The sequence below is a fragment of the Uranotaenia lowii genome, chromosome 2, assembly GCF_029784155.1.
Source record: "Uranotaenia lowii strain MFRU-FL chromosome 2, ASM2978415v1, whole genome shotgun sequence".
NCBI classification, from domain to species: domain Eukaryota; kingdom Metazoa; phylum Arthropoda; class Insecta; order Diptera; family Culicidae; genus Uranotaenia; species Uranotaenia lowii.
The window spans coordinates 175,482,883-175,504,224 of record NC_073692.1 but is presented as its reverse complement, the minus strand read 5'-3'; the positions used below and the strand labels follow the sequence as shown (position 1 = coordinate 175,504,224).

The following is a 21,342-nucleotide window of genomic DNA, read 5'->3' as shown; positions in this document are numbered from 1 at the left end:
ATAGACCCGTTTCAATGCGTCCAGAGTTGTACTTATTTATGCTTTAATCGCTAATTTGTCTGCTCCGCTTTTGATATATTATTATCGTTTTCATTTATTTTTTCACCAAACTTTTGTATCAGCAGATAGACAAACTTCACCACAAGTAATCAGTCAAGGAAGAATGCTGATACATGTTTTTTCTAGAGTCTGGCGTTAAATCGCTAATCGCTATTTAGTCCGCTACTTTTTTGTCGACAAATTTATTTTCTTACGGGATTTCAGTTGAAAAAAAGGATAAACAAACTCTCCTAGGTGCAATTATTCAAGGAGGAATGCTGATAAATGTTATTTTCTATAAAGTGATGGAGTTTTTGGAGCCGTAAGTTCTCCAGAAATAAAGTTAAAAAATAAATATTTAAACAAAAATGTAGCGGACTAACTAGCGAATAGCGTTTTAATGCCGACCTCTGGGAACTTCTATAGAAACTTCTATGCAAACGTTAGTGATAAGGTTTTGCACAATAGTGAATAACAAAATACCAGAGCTACGAATAAACGAACAACGGATTAACACTCAATTAAACCAACTGTTGTACTCAAAATGGATAGATGGCATAAATTCAATATATATTTCACTTTTCCTTTATTTCAACAACATTCATATCTCACAAACCGAAACAAAACAAAAACACATCTCCTCGTTTACAAACCGATTTTCCTTTAATTTTTTATTGCGAAGTGGACTTTGAAAGTATCGATAAGAACTTAAATTGAAGGCTGAGTAGAATGCTATTCATTCGTTAAACAAAGCTGAATAAGCTTCTGAGAAATAAACTTAGAACTATTGCCTTTTCAAAGCAGGCGATATTAAAAAATGTAAACATTCGTATCTATTCACCAAAGGATGTATTAACTTTTTCCAAATCAAACCAGGAGGAATTGAAATTGAACGTGAGTGATTCTAGGTTTTAACTTGTTTTTTGTGTTTAATTTTCTTACTATCTGTTTCCAATTTTTGTTTTAAAAATGGAGAGCGCTTCCATGTGGTTGCTTATCAAAGATTTTTCCAATCACGGCAATGAAGTTTTGCGGAACTGTTTCTTCTATAGAAAAGGGATAGAGAAATTTCGAGCCCAGCTCATCCTATTGAAGAATAAATTGCTACTAGCTATGAGAAGCTACCGTGTCGATATAAGCCGGTAATTACGTTGTTCTAGGTGCTTGAGGTGCCCTAGCTTCGGCTGTAATAATAACTCCGCAATGAAAAAGGAAAAATCGGATTGTAAACGAGGAGATGTGTCTTTTTGTTTCGATTTGTTAGGAATGAATATTGTTAAAATTCAAAAACAAAACAAAATAGATGTAAGATTTATATTATCTTCCCATTTTGATTAAAACAGTTGATTTATTTGTAGGTTTAATTCGTTGTTCCTTTATTCGTCCGATATTCTGTTATTCACTCTTGTGCAAAACATTAACGCAAACGTTTGCATTGAAGTTGTATAGCAGTTCTTCATGGAACCAAAAAGCTCGTAACAAGTTCTGCATGAAACCAAAAGTTCGTAAGAAGTTCTGCAGAAAACCAAAAATTCGTTATAAGTTCGTAATGAAGCACGATAGGCCAATTTGAATCCTGGGCTTTTTAAGGTACTTGGAACGCCCAAAAATATTCTATGCTACTTGTTTAGACATGTTATGTTCGTTCAGAAGTCCAAATCGAGCACTTATTTTCATTTCTATCGAGTACCTTTTTATTCAGCCTGATGTGAACTTATTATGCACAAGAGTATCTATGCGACTTTTTGTAACTTGGGATATAAAGAATGCTTTGACGCACTTTTTTGGCCATACAAACAAGAAAGTTTCCAAATGAATTTGATTCAGCGACTCGAAACGTCATAAATGAACATAGAATCTTTTCACACGTTGGAACTGATATCGACAGTGATAATCCTTAATACACCTTAAATTATGTCAAACATTCTACCCAAAGAAAAAAAAATTAATGGACAAACAAAGCATAGTACATTGTTCAATAATGATAAATTACATCTTTTTTCGTATATCAAATAGCCTGTAATCTAAAAAGCTTCCTCTTTTAACACTAAACGTACCGGAGGCGGTCAAATGACGGTTTTTGAACTTTAAACGATGATTACACCTTATATAATTGTTTTTTCGCAAATTTAACGACAGGACTATTTTTGTTTTTGAAATGCAAGTATTTTTGCGTTTTTAATTTTTTTTTAAGTATTACGGTTTTCGAATAACGTATGTGGTATACCTATTCATACCGCGAGCGGTCAAATGACGGCAAACACCGTTTTCGCTAAAACTCCCTTGTTTCTCAACCGATTTCTACCAAATTTATAGTTTTGAAAAGCTTATAATTCGACTCAAATATGTTTCTCAGACAGTTTTCAACTATAATCAATAACTTTAAAGTTATTTTCAGTACAAGAAAAATTTTATGAAAAAACATGCTTCAGGAAAAAGGTTGTAAATCAGTTATTAAGGGCTCGAAAAAAATTTCACTTAGTGCCTGAGAAAGCTGAAGTTAGAAGCTATATGTTGGACATATGGAAATTTTTTTTAAAAATTTTCTAAGATTATGGCCACAAAAAATGTAAAAAAGTTGTGTAAAACCCGTACTTTTCAATCAATCAACCGCCAAAGCTGTTCCTGTTACAGTAGAAAATTTTGAAAAAGTGAATTGAAAAGAAGACGTAATTTGTCACATTTTGGCATCTTTAGATTTTTGAAATACGAAGCACATTATTTATGACGACTTGTCAAAGGGAGTTGTTTTTCGAACTTTTTATCAATTTGGATTTTCAAAGACAATTCCTACACCTAAACTCAGCTTTGCACTGGATTTTGAGTACGTTAACGTAAGGTTTAGGCAATAAAACTATATGCAAAAGAAAGCAAATTTCATACCAGTTCTAGTGGTGTAATTGCATTGGCGGTGCAATACTTGGCAAAAATATGATAAATAAAACAGTGAACTAGTTACTGAATTTTGAGGAGTCAGCACAAATTCTTGCTTGGCAGACGGGCGCAGTGGGTGGTAATATCTCAAAGCTATTTTGCACACGAAGACGGATGAAAAGAAACGAAAAAACAAACAAGCATTAGCTCAAATTTTCTAGTTTTACTTTCAAAAATATATTTATTATATTTTTGTAAAGCATTGCACCGCCAATGCAGTTACATCACTAGAACCGGCATGAAATTTGCTTTCTTTTGCATATAGTTTTATTGCCTAAACCTTACGTTAACGTACTCAAAATCCAGTGCAAAGCTGAATTTGGGTGTAGGGATTGTCTCAGAAAATCCAGATTCATAAAAAGTTCGCAAAACAACTACCTTTGAAAAGCCGTAAAAAATTATGTATTTAGTATTTTAAAAATCTAAAGATGCCAAAATGTGACAAATTACGTCTACTTTTCAATTCACTTTTTCAAAATTTTCTACTGTAACAGGAACAGCTTTGGCAATTGATTGATTGAAAAGTACGGGTTTTACACAACTTTTTTACATTTTTTGTGGCCATGATCTTAGAAAATTTTTAAAAAAATTTTCCATATGTCCAACATATAGCTTCTAACTTCAGCTTTCTCAGGCACTAAGTGAAATTTTTTTCGAGCACTTAATAAATGATTTACAACCTTTGTCCTGAAGCATGTTTTTTCATAAAATTTTTCTTGTACTGAAAATAACTTTAAAGTTATTGATTATAGCTGAAAATTGTCTGAGAAACATATTTGAGTCGAATTATAAGCTTTTCAAAACTATAAATTTGGTAGAAATCGGTTGAGAAACAAGGGAGTTTTAGCGGAAACGGTGTTTGCCGTCATTTGACCGCTCGTGGTATGAATAGGTATATACAAAGTGTCGGTATGTTTAGTGTTAATCAAAATGATCGACAGGAGTTTTGCAGATTTTGAAAATAAGATAAAGATCGTCCAGACAAAGAAGACGTGAGCTCAGACAGTTAAACCCGAAGGCCGATTGCAACTCATCCGAGCTAACATTTTATCAGTGCTAATATCTCTAGCCTGGAAGGAGGTACTAGAGCTACGACGTGAAATTTGGCAAGTCACGTCTCGTGACTTACAGAATAAGTCTCATTATTTCTTGATTTATATTCTGACAAAATAAAATATTCAAGGTTAATCTCTTTTTGTTAGACTCTTTATAGAAGGTCTTATTCGAACCTGATTCGAGATTTTTTCCTTTTTTAGTCCTGATAGACAATTGTAACGTTTAGGTGTATTATGATTAATTATAATTTAATTCGTGAGTTTCTGTTTTTTCGAGTCTGATCTCAGTTTTAGAATATTGATTCAGAATTGTATGTGTCAGATCTCCAAACTTATACCCTTATGATTATTTTCTATAATTTGAACAAAGGAGGAATGAATAGTTTCACGTTCATATCTATTGGAATTTGATTAACCTTATCACAATTTGCTACTTACCGCTGATATGAACAATGTGTCCTTGGTGTGCTTCGGCACCCACATAAATTCCTCAGCAAAGAACACCATATGGATTATCAGTGATGAGCCAACGAGAAAAAATAAACCGATTGTCAGGTACATCCACGCATTCTAAAAAGCAAAGAAAGGGGAAAATTGAGATTCGTAAATTTGTTGATGGTATTTCATCGTCTTGTTGATACATACGAGTTTAGCCCAGTTGAAGGGAAACATCAACGCTATGTGTGAGATATCCAAAAATAGCATCAAACAGGTGATTAACAATGAAAACAGTGCACAGAAAACCTGCGTAGGGAGTAATTAATTGATTAGTTTTGTGGTTGAGGAAGTAAACCATTGATTTTTTTTCCATCTGTGGGTGGGTATCTCACTCACCATTAACCTTAACCGCCCGATCAGTGGCAGTAGAAACAAGCCCACCTGCACGGTTCCCGCCGAACATTCACAGGCCAGGCATGCCGCCGAGGATATCTGGAAATAATTAAACATGTTACACGTTACAATTCCCTGTGCAAATATTGTGACAGCATGTGGCCACCGCACCATACACGTGTGACACCGGAACTTACCACCAGCAATATCCTCACGATCCCAGTGGGGGTGGTCAGATGTGAGGCGTCGCAGTGCAGCGCAACGCCCCACGGTAAAGGTGTGTTCCCTATCCTTTGACGGTAATGTGCATGCGAGTCCCAGGAGGTGCAAGTACCGAGTGGCGATTCGAGCGAGATTGAAAGCTCCCCTGCTCTGCTGCCAGCTATCTCAAAGTCCTGGAAATCAACAGGAACAATAACAAAAAAAAAAGGAAACAAATTGAATCAGTGTTTCATTTGGCACGTGTTGGGTTGGTTTGATTTCCACTTGGTGCTTTTACTGAGGAAGATACAATATAGATACCTACACTGTAAATTTTTGCCTTGATTTCCAGCAAAAATAATTGCTGGAAACGTTCAGCAATCCAAATTTTTGCTGGAAACCAGCAATCGGTTTTCGAATTGCTGGATTTTTCAGCATTCGGTTATGTGCTTGTCATTTTTGCTGAAAAATCAGCTATCGGTTTTCAAATTGCTGGACTTTCCAGCAATTGATCTAGTTTGCTGGAAAATCAGCAATCGAGTTGTCAATTTGGAGTTTGTTTTTGTTTCGTACGCTGAAGTAAGGTGAGATTCTATTTTACGAATTTAGGTTAAATTAATATAATTATTTTATTTTCCTCTATATTCTAGCAACCAGGCATCAAGTCAAGGGTAAGTTTTTATTGTACAGGTAGATATTCCATAGGAGATACTAATCAAAACTATTTTTACAGGTGGCGGATGATCAACATTTTGTCACAAAGCGGCCACCCCAGAGCCGGTGTTAGAAAGTTGTGAAAAAAAATTTTTTTTTTGTAAAATAAATTAATCCCTTATTGAAAATGGGAGAAAATAATTGTTTTTATTGCTTATTATATGCACAGTCAATATTAAACTTTAATTTTAAATTGAAATATAAATTTCATACTAAATACTGCCGGTTGTGTTGAAAGAAATAGCTGGTTTCCAACAATCTGGATTGCTGATTTTCCAGCAATTTGAATTGCTGGAAACCAGCATTAACGTTTGCTGTTTTTTCCAGCAATTGAAATTGCTGGAAATTTTGCTGGAAAGTCAGCGGGACAAAAACCAGCAAAATTTTGCTGGTTTCCAGCAAAAAAAAATTTGCTGTGTAGTTGTTTTCGGTTTCTAATAATGTTTTCACCATGAATTCGTAATCTGAATTAAGTTTTTCAATTCAGATTCAATAATATGTCGTCAGTGAATGTCACCGGTGCTGATATCGACAAAAACTCCAGTTTGGGGATTCAACGACAATAACTCAAATAACACAATTAACCAACTTGTAAATATTACTTATGAAATTTGCTTTTTTTAAGGTTTTTGCGAATTTTTTATAATTATTTATATTCATAGAAGGCAGGGGATGTTCATCATTGATTAAGCTTTAATATTTCAATTTATGCATTTCAACTTCCAGATACTACTAAAAATTTGAGAATAAAAAAGCTAAAAAAAAACTCTTAAAAAAATTTTAATACTGTCGTGCGGGGTGCCAATGCACAGTGGTCCAGGACAAAACTTTGTCGTGACAAAAGTAATAACGAAGATACTATAAGAGTTAGACAAACGGTATCCGCAGAAAAAATGCTGATCAAATCATGCGCTTCAATAATCTTAAATCAAATGTTAGGACGTGTATATTTGCATGATTTACCTACACATAAAAACTTTACAGCCAAAGTGTCTTCTACAAAATTGTAGCCAACGGTTTTGAAGCAACTTTACCGAAGACACAACACTCATATGACGTTTCGTAAACGAGTATTGATTTTTTTAATATAAAAATGTTAGGGTGTGTCGAAATACACAGTATTCCGGTTCCAACTTTTGTGAATTGGTTATTTCAGCATCACTATGGACTCAAACAATAACAAAACGTTGAAAATTTGACTTTTGCAGATAAATGGGGATGTTTTCTTTCTGTGTGAATTTTGTATTGCAAATTAACAAACTCAGGAATTTTTGCTCGAGTTTTAAAAATAACCGATCTTCCGTAATTTCACTTTCAAATATTTGATGTTTTAACTGAATAATGCCGTCATGAAATAATTTTTTGGTTTGCACCAATCCGAGATATGACAGTTTAAAAAGTACAAGTTCTTGCTAAAAAATACCTTATAACTATCGAACGCTTCCAGATACAATTTTGCGCTCTGAGAGACAAATGTGCGAATTTTTATATTATACAAATGCTTAGATCACATTTTTATTGTATGACTTCAATCACAAAAGTTGGAGCCTGAAAACTGTTTATTTTTCGACACACCCTAACATTTTTATATTAAAAAATCATTACTCGCTTACGACACGTCATATGTATGCGGTGTTTTCGGTAAAGTTGCCTCAAAAACCGTGGGCTACAATTTTAAAGCAGACAATTTGGCTCTATCTGTTCACTGGAAAAAGTTTTTATGTGTAAATCATGCAATAATGACACGTCCTAATATTTGATTTAAGATTATCAAAGCGATGAGCATTTTTGCTGAGGATACCGTTTGTCTATCTCTTAGGCGGCATCCATAAATTACGTAACGCAAAAAATGCACTTTTTTTACCCTCTCCCCTCCGTATGTCACAAATCGTAACGCTTCGATGTACCCCCTATGAAAATTACGTAACGCTGATAGTTACCCCCCCCCCCCAATCTTATGTTTTTAAATTCTGATTTTCGAAGGTAAGAAAAGATTTAAACATAAATTTTTTAACGATCTTCAAAACGGAATTAATATCTATCCAATTCGCTTCAAAGTACTCATTGATGATAACTCTCCGAAAAAATTAAACACTTGTCTTATTACTAGTTGCTTTGTACTTTGTTAACTGATGATCTACCTTGTTGAATTTATTTTGTTCAAGGATCATAACTTATTATGCAAAATATGCTCCACTTAGTAATATTCGACGGAAGAACCAAAATTGCGTTTTTTTAAATCAATAAAGAAAAATAGTAAAATTTCCGTTTTAAGGTTGAATTGAGTTCTTGGGGGTAAATGTATACAATATTCGGTTTTCCAATCGTTTCTTCACAGATATCCAATACACATTTTAAGCAGTCTATCCCAGAATCTTTAAAGAGGAAAGGTTACTAACCAGTTCAATCATGTTGAAGCATTCTACAAAAATTGCATGACGTCAAAATAGCTGCGATTAAACTGAAATTTTTGAGGAAAAAATCGTTACGTAACGATGAGCATAACTCCCCCCCCCTCCCCTATGTCACAATTCGTAACGCTCGAGCTTACTACCGCCCCCTCCCATAGGAGCGTTACGTAATTAATGGATGCCCCCTCATAGCAACTTCGTTATTAATTTTGTCACGATAAAGTTCCGTCCTGGACCACTAAGCAATGGGCCAAAAATCGAAGTTTTAGAATTCTTTTCCAAATATCTCCCATTAAGAAGTAACAATTCAGAGATTTTTCGAATAGCAAAGGTGTAAGTGTGGAAAATTTGTTGAAAAATATTGATTTTTAAAAAAGTTATGAGCAAATGAAAATGGATTAACGTTGTTGAAGTAGAGTTCTTTCATAAAAATGCAATTAAAAAGATAAAATCTGCTATAAATTCAAGTGGAAAACTGTCTGTGAATAATCAGAGCTACGATTTTCAAAAACCGTAATCATAAGTAGGTTTGGGCATTAATACTGACTGACGGACTGACAAAGCCCGAAATGGCAGTGCTTGGTATGAAAATTGACCAATAGACGGTTAGTTGCACAATACACCAAGGTTTTTTTTTACACGGTTTTTTTTACGCGGTTTTTTTACACGGCTTTTTTACACGGTTTTCGGGAATTAACACGGTTTTTGAGAGAAAATATTCTAAATCCTTTTCAAAGGAAAACACTTAGAATCTTTTTGAAGTTTTTGAAAATCTTATCTCTTAGACTAAGAACATGATACATGAGACCTGAGACCTGGGACCTGAGACCTGAGCCTTGAGACCTGAGACCTGAGACTTGAGACCTGAGACATGAGACATGAGACATGAGACATGAGACCTGAGACATGAAAAATTAGAAACTAGACATGAGACCTGAGACCTGGAACCTGAGACAAGGGATATTAGACTTGAGATCTCAGCATGAGACATGAGACCTGAGACCTGAGACCTGAGGCATGAGACAAGAACCATGAAACATGAGACTTTAGACCTGAGACATGGGACATGAGACATGAGGCATGAGGCATAAGACATAAGGCATGAGACCTGAGGCATGAGACAAGAGCCATGAATATGAGACCTGAGACATGAGACTATGGACCTGAGACCGGAGACAAGCTACTAGGATTAGTACCGCGAGAAATTAGTTTAGCTCCGATTTCAACATGCGACCCCTCTAGTGAAAGGGTTTGACTTGTAGGTGACGAAAAATAGTGTCGCGACTTCGCTAGTACAAGCTACTAGGGTTAGTACCGCGAGAAATCAGTTTTGCTCCGATTTCGACTTTCGACCGGTCGAATGAAAGGGTTTGACTTGTGGGTGACGAAAAATAGTGTCGCGACTTCGCTAGTACAAACTACTAGTGTTAGTACCGCGAGAAATTAGTTAAGCTCCGATTTCAACTTGCGACCCTTCTAGTGAAAGGATTTGACTTATAGGTGACGAAAAATAGTGTCGCGACTTCGCTAGTACAAGCTACTAGGGTTAGTACCACGAGAAATGAGTTAAGCTCTGATTTCAACTTTCGACCACTCTAGTGAAAGGGTTTGACTTGCAGGTGACGAAAAATAATGTTGCGAGTTCGCTAGTTCAAGCAACTCGTGTTAGTACCGGTAGAAATTAGATTAGCTCCGATTTCAACTTTCGACCGGTCAAGTGAAAGGGTTTGACTTGTAGGTGACGAAAAATAGTGTCGCGAGTTCGCTAGTACAAGCTACTAGTGTTATTACCGTTTGAAAGAAGTTTCACTTACGATTTCAACTTGCGACCAATCAAGTTCAAGTGTTTGATGCAAACAGAACTCAAGGTTAGTTGTGAGATACGTCTTGGTGGTTGAGTGGTTAGCTTGGTAAGACGGTAATCGCTGGTCCACTGATGGCATGGGTTCGATTCCCATCTCGGTACTGGAGTTAAATGTAAATCTTAAGTTTTCAACGTTATTAATTAAGTCTGCAACGCCTAAATCGGCTTAGACGATGTATGTATTTTAAACAGAGATACCGTCTGGTGCATAATGCAACAGTTTTCAACTTCAATGGCCATTAAAAACCTTATTTCCGCAGATAATCATACCGTTTGTACATAAAAAGATTCAAAGTTGATTGCACATAAAATTGAGGTAGTCAGAAAAATTATTGGTTCCACTAGTTGTGATGTATTTGTAATGTCGTAACAAAAAAAGCACCAATTGCAGTAGTTTTTGGCTTTGTTCGAATTAAATTTTATATTTTTTAAATCATAAATGTTTTTATAGAAAAAGCATGAGGGTTCTACAAACATTTAGGGGTGAAAAATACTGCAACAAATTCTACTAGCTGAAATCATAAAAATTCATGATTGGATGGATAAAAATGTTGAAGTTATATTTTCATTAAATGCAAATTTCAAAGAATGCGATGTTTGATAAAAATTTTCGAAAATTTGTAGCATCTTGTTCAAGTTTTAAAACAATCAAAAAACGCACGGGCTCACAGCTCTCACAGCTCTCTAGAATGATGATTTTACTCAATTTTTGGCTGGGTACTGCAGTTTCTGCTTGCGCGTTTTGATTTATTTTGCCAGTTATTAAAACAAAACATGATACAAAACATAAAAAATACACTTGAAATACCATTCAATTTCCCGAATTCTCAAGAATACCCCCTGTTACCAATATCACCAACAAGTCAATCCCTTTCACTTGACGGGTCGAAAGTTGAAATCGGAGCTTAACTAATTTCTCACGGTACTAGCACTAGTAGCTTATACTAGCAAACTCGCGACACTATTTTTTGTCACCTACAAGTCAAACCCTTTCACTAGAGGGGTCGCAAGTTGAAATCGGAGCTTAACTAATTTTTCACGGAATTAACACTAGTAGCTTGTACTAGCGAACTCGCGACACTATTTTTTGTCAGCTACAAGTCAAACCCTTTCATTTGACCGGTCAAAAGTTGAAATCGAAGTTAAACTACACAGAAAAAATTATTTTCTGTAAAATTACAGTAAATGTCCTGTAACAAAAAGGAGCAGGACATTTACCGTGATTTCACAGGTTAGAAAAAAATTACGTGTCAGTAATTTTCAAGCGCACAATTTGCTTACAGTATGGTTTAAAATTACAGGACTGTAGTTTCAAACCGTGTACAGGGTTGTAGTTGCTACCTTTCTTTTATATTTATTGGTTATATAAATTAATGGAATGGAATTGGATATAATAAATACTAAAGCGCAACTATTATTCACTATTTTTCAATACTTTGGAATGAAGTTTTATTATGCAATAATAAAAAAGTTCGGCAAACATCAATACGACTGGCGTTTACAAAACAGTACTGAATGTGCCTGTACCCGAGTGGCGCATTGGTAGTAAAACAAAATGAACTCCGTCAATCAAAACAACAATTTTGTTATTTAAGTTATGCCGGAATTGAATGTTTGAACGAATCCACCAGATTTAAGGTGAACCATAGAGCGTATTGATACATCCTTCCGCTTTGAGACACACGGGTTTTTACCTATAAATATTTAAAATAACTTTGATTAGCATAGCAAAAAAAATAATGTATAAAGAGTTCTACCTCGTCAAACTCGAAACCCCCGAGTTCATAACATTTTTACCATCTTCGGAGCAATCCATTCATGAAATTTCATGAAACTTTCCATCTGTAGCAACGCGAATTTCTCCATCAAATAGGAAATATACCATCTTCTAGTCAAAATCTATAACTAAGTACTAGGGGGATTCCTGGATTTCCTGGATTCCTAAAATTGGTAGACAGATAAACCCAAGCTGGGTTTCAAATTCATCTTGTGATAGTAAGACGTGTAATAGTGTTTTTTTTCGGGTGGAACTCTTTCTACACCGGCCATGCTGTTTGAGGAAGTCTGTTGGAAATGGAATTCCAATAAGTATGCGATGAGTACCTAAAATTATCAGAACATATTTAATTCATTGATTTTTCAGTTGATTGTTTTGTTTATTGAAGACTAGAATATTTGGTTTTGGGTGAAGCTCGGCGGTGACATTTTTTTTACAATAATTCAATTTTTAAAAATATTAAATTTTTGTTGATTCAACAACTTACCGAGTAAGTCTGACTTCATATCCTTAAGTGTGGTTCAATTTCTCTATTTATTCCAAGTGTTCGATCTGCGATTTGTTTGAGAAAAGGTTGATGATGATAGTAGTTGAGAGAGACAGACACATGAGATGTGCTTACATAAGGGGATTCAGCAATTTTTCACTTTCTCAGCCGGATGTATCATAGTCCGCTTACTAAGGTTTCTTCGTTCTGTTGTTTTTCTTTCCGGATGACTATGATGTACTGATTCTGCATATTGATAGCTTAGTTTTCCCGTCCGATCTGGTTCTCCATCTCATTTCATATTGCACCAGGTTTCTAAGTTTTCTATGATTTTGGTTCCGAAGTATGTGGCGAAATTTCAGCAATCGTATGCCCCAGTGTTGTTACGGTCACTAGAAAAAGATTAACGCATATTAATAATCACTTTTCGGTATAAGAAACGGCCGATGACCTACGAATATGATCAATGTCGGGTGATATCCTTACAGATTCTTATTTTTTCAATACTTCCGTTCGCTGATCTGAAATTAATAAGATAAGATGGTTTTCACAAGATGGAAAAACTAAAGCAAAATTTGCTTGAGTATTTAATACTCACAACACAGCCGCCGCCACGGAACATCCGTCCAACACCTAAAATAACTGGTGCAGGCCATCGAGCATCGAACGATTCTTCGACGCTGCCTTTTAAAAACCGGAGCTGCTTTTCCTGACGGGTCTTAGCTGTTTCCTACGTCCGATAGGCCGCCTTGACGACGGTTACAGATTTTGCACTGATTCACTCCGTAACAAAACAGAACCGATCCGAAAAAAACAAAACGATAATAAAAATAAACAATCTGTTCTTCTGACGTTCCTCAACTGGGATGCCAGTACACTTGAGTTACGCTATTGAAAATTATTGGACGGCACAAAATTTAGCAACACATAATTTATTTTCGACCTAGAAAATTACAGTAAATATCATGCTTCTTTTTGTTACACGATATTTGCTGTAATATTCTATGATGTTCTGTTTCCTTTCCGAAAAATCAATTGAAAATTACCTGTTTTTTGGATTACAGGTTGTTTTGTTTTACAGGCAATCGATTTCAATGACATGTAATAGTCATTATTTTTTTCTGTGTAATTTCTACCGGTACTAACCCTAGTAGCTTGTACTAGCGAAGTGGCGACACTATTTTTCGTCACCCACAAGCCAAACCCTTTCACTAGAGGGGTCGCAAGTCTAAATCGGAGCTAAACTTATTTCTCGCGGTACTAACACTAGTAGCTTGGACTAGCGAAGTCGCGACACTATTTTTCGTCATCTACAAGTCAAACCCTTTCACTAGAGGGGTCGCAAGTTGAAATCGGAGCTAAACTTATTTTTCGCGGTAATAAAGCTAGTAGCTTGTCTCAGGTCTAAAGTCTCAGGTCTCAGGTCTAATCTTTCATGGCTCTTGTCTAATACCTCAGGTCTCATGTCTTATGTCTTATGTCTCAGGTCTCAGGTCTCAGGTCTCATGTCTCATGTCTCAGGCCTCATGTCTCATGTCTCAGGTCTCAGGTCTCAAGTGTCATGTCTTAAGTCTCATGTCTCATGTCACATGTCCCATGTCTCAGGTCTCAGGTCTAGTGTTTTATGTCTGAGCTTTCTAGTCTCAGGTCTCAGGTCTAATGTCCCATGTCTTTGGTTTCATTCTTCAGGTCTCAGGTCTCATGTCTCAGGTCCCTGGACTTAGGTCTCAGGTGTCATGTCTAAAGTCTCAGGTCTCATGTCTCTAGTCTACATTCTCAAGGCCAGGTCTCAAGTCTCAGGTCTCAGGTCTTAAGTGTCAGAATTTCAGAGCTGCAGAATTCGAATGGTCTTTTTTTACACGGTTTTCGGGAATTAACACGTTTTCTTACACGGTTTTCGGGAATTAGCACGGTTTTTTTTACACGGTTTTCGGGAATTAACACGGTTTTTTTACACGGTTTTTTTACGCGGTACGTATATCAGTGTAAAAAAAACCTTACTGTAATTATAAAAATCCGTTTTTTGAGCATAGAAAAACGTGGTAAAACCATAATCAAGGTATATTTGGAAATTTTCATATAAAAATGTAATATTCAATTTCCCTGTAGTAAACAATAACATTTTTAATTTGTTTTGTGTTTGAAAAACCCCCATATTTAACATATTTTGAACAGTGTTTCGAAAATTGGAATAACTTATGACATTTTCAACCGATTCTTAAAAACAACACTGTGCCGTGCTTAGCGAATCATAATGCATGCATCTTACTGGAAAAGAACTTTGCACTGTGTTGGTATTAGTTCCTACATATAATTTTATGTGGTGTTGTATGTATGTCAATTCCATACAGAACTTCCAAGAATTTTAGAATTAAAACTAAATATTTACGAGAAACAGCTTTTGAAGTAAAAGATTTGCTTGCTATCGGGTGTAAAAAATTGATATCTTCAATATTAATAGAAATTTATCAAAATCAAAATATTTTTCATTTGCACCCATAGTCACCTCACAGGCCCATGGTCACCCCGCACGACGGTATCTCAATTCTGTTTTTGAACGAATATTCAAGAACGCATTATATTTTTGGTTAATTTTTTGACATTCTCCAATCTTTAAAAAAGTGGGATGGATATAATTGATAGTTTCATAAAATTTAAACTTTTTTCGAGCCTTTATGAAGCGGGGAGTTTTTTTTAAATACCGTCAACTGGGGCAACATGCAACACTTCAATGGCTTCTAAAAAACTCACGTCCTCAGATATTTATAATCTTTATGCATTAAATGTTTTGAGGTTCGTGGGACATGATATTGACGTAGCCAGAAAACAATTAGTTACTTCAGTTATTTTAACCCTTTAATGCAAAGTGTTGTTTTGAAACAACACTAATCAAAATCCAAATATCTCGAAACGCTTGGATATTTTTGGGTGAAAAATTGCAAAATACTAATTTGTTTATTTATTTTTTTTAAATTAGTTTTAGGAATATCGCTGTTATTTATTCAGATTTGCAAATTCTTACTTTTTTTTTAAATCTCAATCAATAACAAACAACTTCCTCCACCCAATTAATAAGGTTTTGAAGAAATCAGCAAAACCGTATTGAAATAAACTAAGAATTTAAAAAAAAATGTTTCAACTTTGATGGGCCATAACGCCACGAATCGTTCCCATTATGTGGAGTTAAAATTTATCAGGTAAATCTTATGGCACGCCTAAGATCAATCAAGCCTTAATTAAATCCGATGATGTTGAAGTTTTGCTTATAACAGTTTAAAAATTCGAAAACATTTAGATGTTTTAAAAGAATCTTGAATAGCTTTTGCAAATATTAACTGTATTTAAAAAGCATGAATTATCACCATACATTTACTCATTCACCAGAGTTGACATTAAATCCCTTACTTTCGCACAAGGGGACACGAACTTCAAATCATAAATTAAACATCCACAATTTCTCGATTGACTAACATGAATTGAAAATACATGCTACCCTTGTATGTATAAATATATGTAACCGAGATCTTTTGTTGCGAAACCCCCAAATGGCAGCGTGTTCCGTGGATGGCATCATGTTGTACATTTTTGATGAACAGAATCGGAAATTCGGAGAAGCCTGCATACAAAGCATACTTTGAGGAGACACTTTCTTTCCTTTCGGTTTTTGGCACCAGCAGAACGTGAATGGTTGATTGCGAGAACTACGTGGCCCTTTCATTACAAAATCTGGCCCTGCTGATACCGAAACCCGATTTCGGTGGGCGAAAAGCGGCCTGGGTGTCGTTAAAAAGTTTCAAATGTCATTTTCCTGGATGGATTTTGCTCATGGCATATTGTGGAGGCACTTTTTGACTTTCATCTTCGGACGGACTTTCGGGGCACAAATTATGATGGATCGCCACCTGGTTTGAATAAATAACAAGCCTGTGGTCTATTTGATGATATTTGTATTATAAAGCATTTCTAAGAGTTATTCCGTCTTCATAAATCTGTTCTGATTTTGATATTCAATCTAATTTCTTAATTTTTCATTATTTTTTTTTCATTTTCCTGTATAGTGAAATTTAGTCTATTACATATTGTTTTTCACTCAAACAGAAAGCATTAACAAATGCACACGGAATGATTACAGACACAGAAAAATAATCATCGAGTTGGAAAACAATTATGATGCACCATTATCCTAGATAAAGTTTTGTCGTTTTTCTTGCTCTTGTCCCGTTTCTGTAGATTGTCCATGACGTGTTCATTCTGGCACTAGTTTCAAATTATATTTATATTTTTCTTCTTTTTTTGCACAACCAATGGGCAAGAACAGTGTTGTTTTTGTCTGTCTGTTTAAAGGTTTTTTTTCCTTCCATACTGTTTATGTTATCCATCGGTTTTTGCACAATTTTGGTCGTGCTTGAATGTTTCCACTTCGCCATGAACTTATGGATATACGGAGGAAAATGCCCCCCAAAACCCCTCCCAATGTGCTGGATGAGTGGATAATTTTTGAGTTCAGATAAATATACATACTTGAATGTCCTCTAGCTGACAGCAGGCTGGTTCGAGATCCCGTATTTCGTCCAGTAGGAATTCTATTTCGTCTGTACCGTACAAATCAGAAACTGACGGTATGTAGCGTTGGGGTGGTTGCATCTCCCGTCCGGGGGTACACCCCCATCACCGTGTGCTAAACTGGTCCGGCTGCCGAAACTGTGTTCGTGTTTTTTTTTTACAAAAGACACCACAAAACAAAAAAAAAAGGATAAAAGAAAACGTTAACATTGATTATATCTCTTTCGATGATACTAGGTAAAGAATCAAGATGAGAAATTGAGGATGTGGAAACTGGTGCGATTGCTCTTAACGGTTCTTGAGATGTTACTTCAGATGATGAAAGCATCAGCATAAGCATTGTTTATGAACATCTCGTACTCAGGAAGATAGGAGGATGGTAGACTGAACAACTCTTGAGAAATTACCTTCTTCGAGAAAAAGCAACCAAGCTATAGCACAAGTGCATTGCTTATCGAAGCATTTTTGCCAATCTGTTCCCAAAGCATTCTATAGATATTTCAGATTGTTTTAAGATTGAAATAAGAAAATGTATCATAACGTTTTCCAAAACAACTCATTACTTCCCCAGGTAACGTAAAAAAATCAGATTGATTTAATTGTTTAAATAAGTTGTTTTGTGATGTAATGCAACGTATGTAGGGGAGATAAGGGCATAACGGCCACCTTAAGAAAAAAGGCAAATTTAAACATAGAAGACAGCTATAATTTGTGAATTACTAAATTTTTTCTTGTTCAGACACTAAAAAAGTCTAATTCCTAACGGGCTCAAACTTGAAAAAGTATATAAAAACGTTTTAAAGTGCATTTTTTTTTGTCACAGGCTGAAAATCAGTCACTGTAAGGGCATAATGAAAACCCCCACTGGGGCAGTATAAGCTGCAGCTTGGCTTGTTGCATCTGATGATTTGGCCAATTGGTTAAGTGTCGGTGAGCTAATCAGAACACTCGAGTTGGATTCTGGTTGAGGTGATATTTCTTTCATCAAACATTCATGATCGATGCATTTGTCACTAAACGTGAGTCGTACATCCATCAAACAAAGCAATAACAAATTAAAGTATGTCTGTTTGTAGAACTCAAACATTTCACACACACTCATACATACATGCTAGTGCTTTGTTTGGTGGATAATGCTACTATCCGTATAAATCAACAATCAAAATAATCGAGCATGAATGGTAAATGAAAAATAAAACCACCCTGACCAGGAATTGAACTCAAGTCTTTTGATAACCTCTCCGACATCTAACCAATAGGTTAAAGTCTAATAATTAAATACGAGTCACACTGCTTCTGTAATTCAATGAAAACTTTAAATTTATAACATAAAAACCTTTTATTTTCCACTTGTATGTTTTTGGCCTAGATGTTGTGCAGATTTGTCACTTTTTTACAAGTTTTTCAAGAAATCGTCCTGAATTACCCAACCGTTTCTGTCATCGAAAAATTGAAGAGAATTTCAAAGTCCGGAAAATTGACTGAACTAACCAATAAAGCAATGGCAACGTAATTTTCGGAAAAACCCACCTCCCTCCCCCAAAGATTGAAGCAGCGGTTTTGGCGGACCACGGACTCCTCTACATCTATAGATTCTATAGGATTGACAATTGATTAAGCATTTTTGGTGAGTCCGTTCCTTTATTTTACTTCATTTATAGTTTATACTTTTTTATATACTTTAGTCATAGCTTTGCCGTGTAGATCCAATTGAGTATTTTTTTCGTTTTTACTTATTTTTTGCGATCGTTATCAAAAATACAAATACATACCTGCTGATGTGAATTTTTTGGCAAAAACTTGACGTAACTTTTTTAGACGTTTACATGACGGTTACATGTCATAAAAATGAGACTGCTAGTAAAAAACGACGATCGCTGTTATTTATCTTAAATGTCGCTTTTAATGCAAGGTTTTGCTTATAACAAACGATAGTTTATCCTCTAGATTCAATGCAGGTTAAATGTGGCCAGCGTATAGGGACTAACATACTAGAAATTTTTTGTCATACGGTGGCAACCTTGAATGTTTGTTATTTTATGCTAAAGTGATCGATAATCACAATTGTTGTTGTTGTTTGCAACCAGGTTGGGCTAGGAATTTTTTTAATGGTAATCTTTGAGTGGTGCTTTAGGAAAGCTTCAAATTTCATAAAATATTTCAAATTGTTGCGGTGAAGTTTCTTTATGACTTAAAATAATGGCGGACTTGAAAAAACGATAAAGTAATGTAATGTGAAAGTTAGCCATAGGTTGAAAACAGTTCCCTCTGTTACATTAAAAAAAAAGATTTTTGTAAAAATGTTAAAAATTTCATTTATTTTCAAAGTGCTCCAAAATGTTGCAGATAAAAGCGATGAGTTCTTATATTCAAACGATGCGTTCAAATCTTTCCTTAGTTAATTTGTTAGAAGTGGCTTATTTAGGAAAATTATAAAGAAAATGAGTTAATAGCTTGCAATGTACACAAACATTAGGGAACAGGAGATTATATGGTTTATTCATTAAGATCACAACACAGTCAAAAGTGTCTCCAGATCATATCCTTTTACCCAATCTCCTTAACAAAATTATTTGCTAGGATGCAGAGGTGACCTCGGTCCTAAAGCGCAAATTTATGTCTTTCATCCCTTTCTCTATTTTCCTCACTATCCATTGACTACTAGGACGTGGCCGGCGCCGTTATTGATGTTCAAAGAGAGAGCATCAGTTTTGTACATTGAGAATGGGCTAATCCCAAGTACCATTCTTTTGACCCTTGTACAAAATTGGTGGCCTCGGTCAATCACGGAGTAGCAACCATTGGCGATGTGGAATTCGTTCTACTGAGCCACACCAGCGATCGTGGAGTTCAAAATGCTATATGTAATTTATTGTTCTTTGAATATTACATTTTTTTTTCTCATTCAAACATCTTTATAGTAGAACAGCATTTCGGATTTTACGATTTAAGGTGGATGTGAGTAGTCAATCAAGCTAAGCTAAGCTAAGCTAAATCGTCCTGAATTACCCAACCGTGTAGTAGAATCTATGGTATGCTTAAGGTTAATGATCATGGTCATGATTCTTTTTAACAACTATTTGGAAGATAACTTGCTCAAATTCGACTTTCATTTTATTCGATATCAAGTCAGCAGTTTCCAATTGCTTGGCACCTGGTTCGACGTGTTTTGTCCCAGATTTCGCAGGAACTTTGGGGATAACCCTAACTGCCCTAGAAGCGACAAGTCATCTGACGTCTTTTCAGATATTGGTGACATTTTAAAAATCCGAGAGACCCCTACTTGAAATAATCGCTTTTGTATTTTTATTAAAAACTCGACGGATTATTCGACCGAATATTCGTTTGGCCGAATAGTTGAAAAAGTCAATATTTGGTATTCGAAGGTTGGCCGAATACCACTATTCGATACATCCCTGGTAAAAATAGACTTTTTGCTCACAAAAGGTTTTTTTAGACCTTTTGGTTTGCATCAGTTAAAAATATAAGTCATGGTTGATTCCTGAATTAGCGCATCGCGTTTGAATTTTGTATGGAAAGTTGAATACAAATTTTTCTTTGTATGTATGTATGTATGTTTGATATCCACCATGGGATCACGGATTCACCGCAGTTTCTGTGCATGTGCTCACATGCATTCTTTGATTTTAATTAATTTAATGTTCGACAAATATCCAATGCAACGCGTACACCATGCCCGGACTCTATTGCTTCGTATAAACTGTTATGGAGTGAATGCATTTGTGTTGATGTAGGTTTATTTTGGAAGAATGAGTCAATCAGGTGGGCTTAGTTTACTTACAGATAGGGTAACGGACTTATTTTGGACCGGGTACCGATTTTGGACCACCTTGCAGCCTTTTTCCAATTTTTCTCTCATAAATCATGTTAACCATGAAAATTTTGATCAAATATAGTTAAAGCTACTTCTTATGATTCTAATCATATCTAAGCTTTCATTTAAATAAGCTGATAAGACATAGAAAATTGAAAAAGAAGTTTTGATTTTTAACGGTTGGACCAAATCAAGCCCATTTCAGGAGGACGTGTCATTATTGGAGTCAACTTCCAAGAAGTTTTCTGCCAAGCTGTGATGAATTTAACAACTACAAACATGTTCACACCTATGACAAAACACATGAAAACTAGTTTGCAAGCCCGAAGATCCAAAAAAATTTGTTTTAATAGCGATTTGACCCATGTCGAAAATAGGTCCTACTTAATTCCTTAGGGACTTATTTTGGACCACCCAACATAACCTGAGTATTGAACTTGCTGTTAAATGTTCTTGAGCGCAATACAACGTAGTACGGTGATATGAAAAGTATTATTCACACTATTTCAATCGTTTGATATGTAGAAAATTTTAATTTTGACATTATTTTATTTAATCAACTCTCTAAAGCCCAAACCCGCCAATAGACGACGTTCACTTCAATCGGCATAAAACCAAGCCAATCATTGTT

At 35.4% G+C, this 21,342-nt stretch overlaps 1 protein-coding gene across 4 annotated transcripts in view; it reads right to left on the bottom strand.

The window, feature by feature from the left end:
- LOC129741849 (uncharacterized) overlaps positions 1-21,342 on the bottom strand; it is a 57,172-nt gene that overhangs the window by 13,199 nt on the left and 22,631 nt on the right. For all 4 annotated transcript variants that reach the window (XM_055733655.1, XM_055733654.1, XM_055733653.1 and 1 more), the window contains 5 exons: positions 16,835-17,014; positions 5,057-5,254; positions 4,863-4,958; positions 4,674-4,772; positions 4,467-4,598 (listed from right to left, as the gene is read on the bottom strand). In XM_055733655.1, the coding sequence (XP_055589630.1) occupies positions 4,467-4,598; positions 4,674-4,772; positions 4,863-4,958; positions 5,057-5,254; positions 16,835-16,957 (648 nt within the window). In that variant the 5' untranslated portion in view covers positions 16,958-17,014. The remainder of the gene's footprint in view (positions 1-4,466; positions 4,599-4,673; positions 4,773-4,862; positions 4,959-5,056; positions 5,255-16,834; positions 17,015-21,342) is intronic.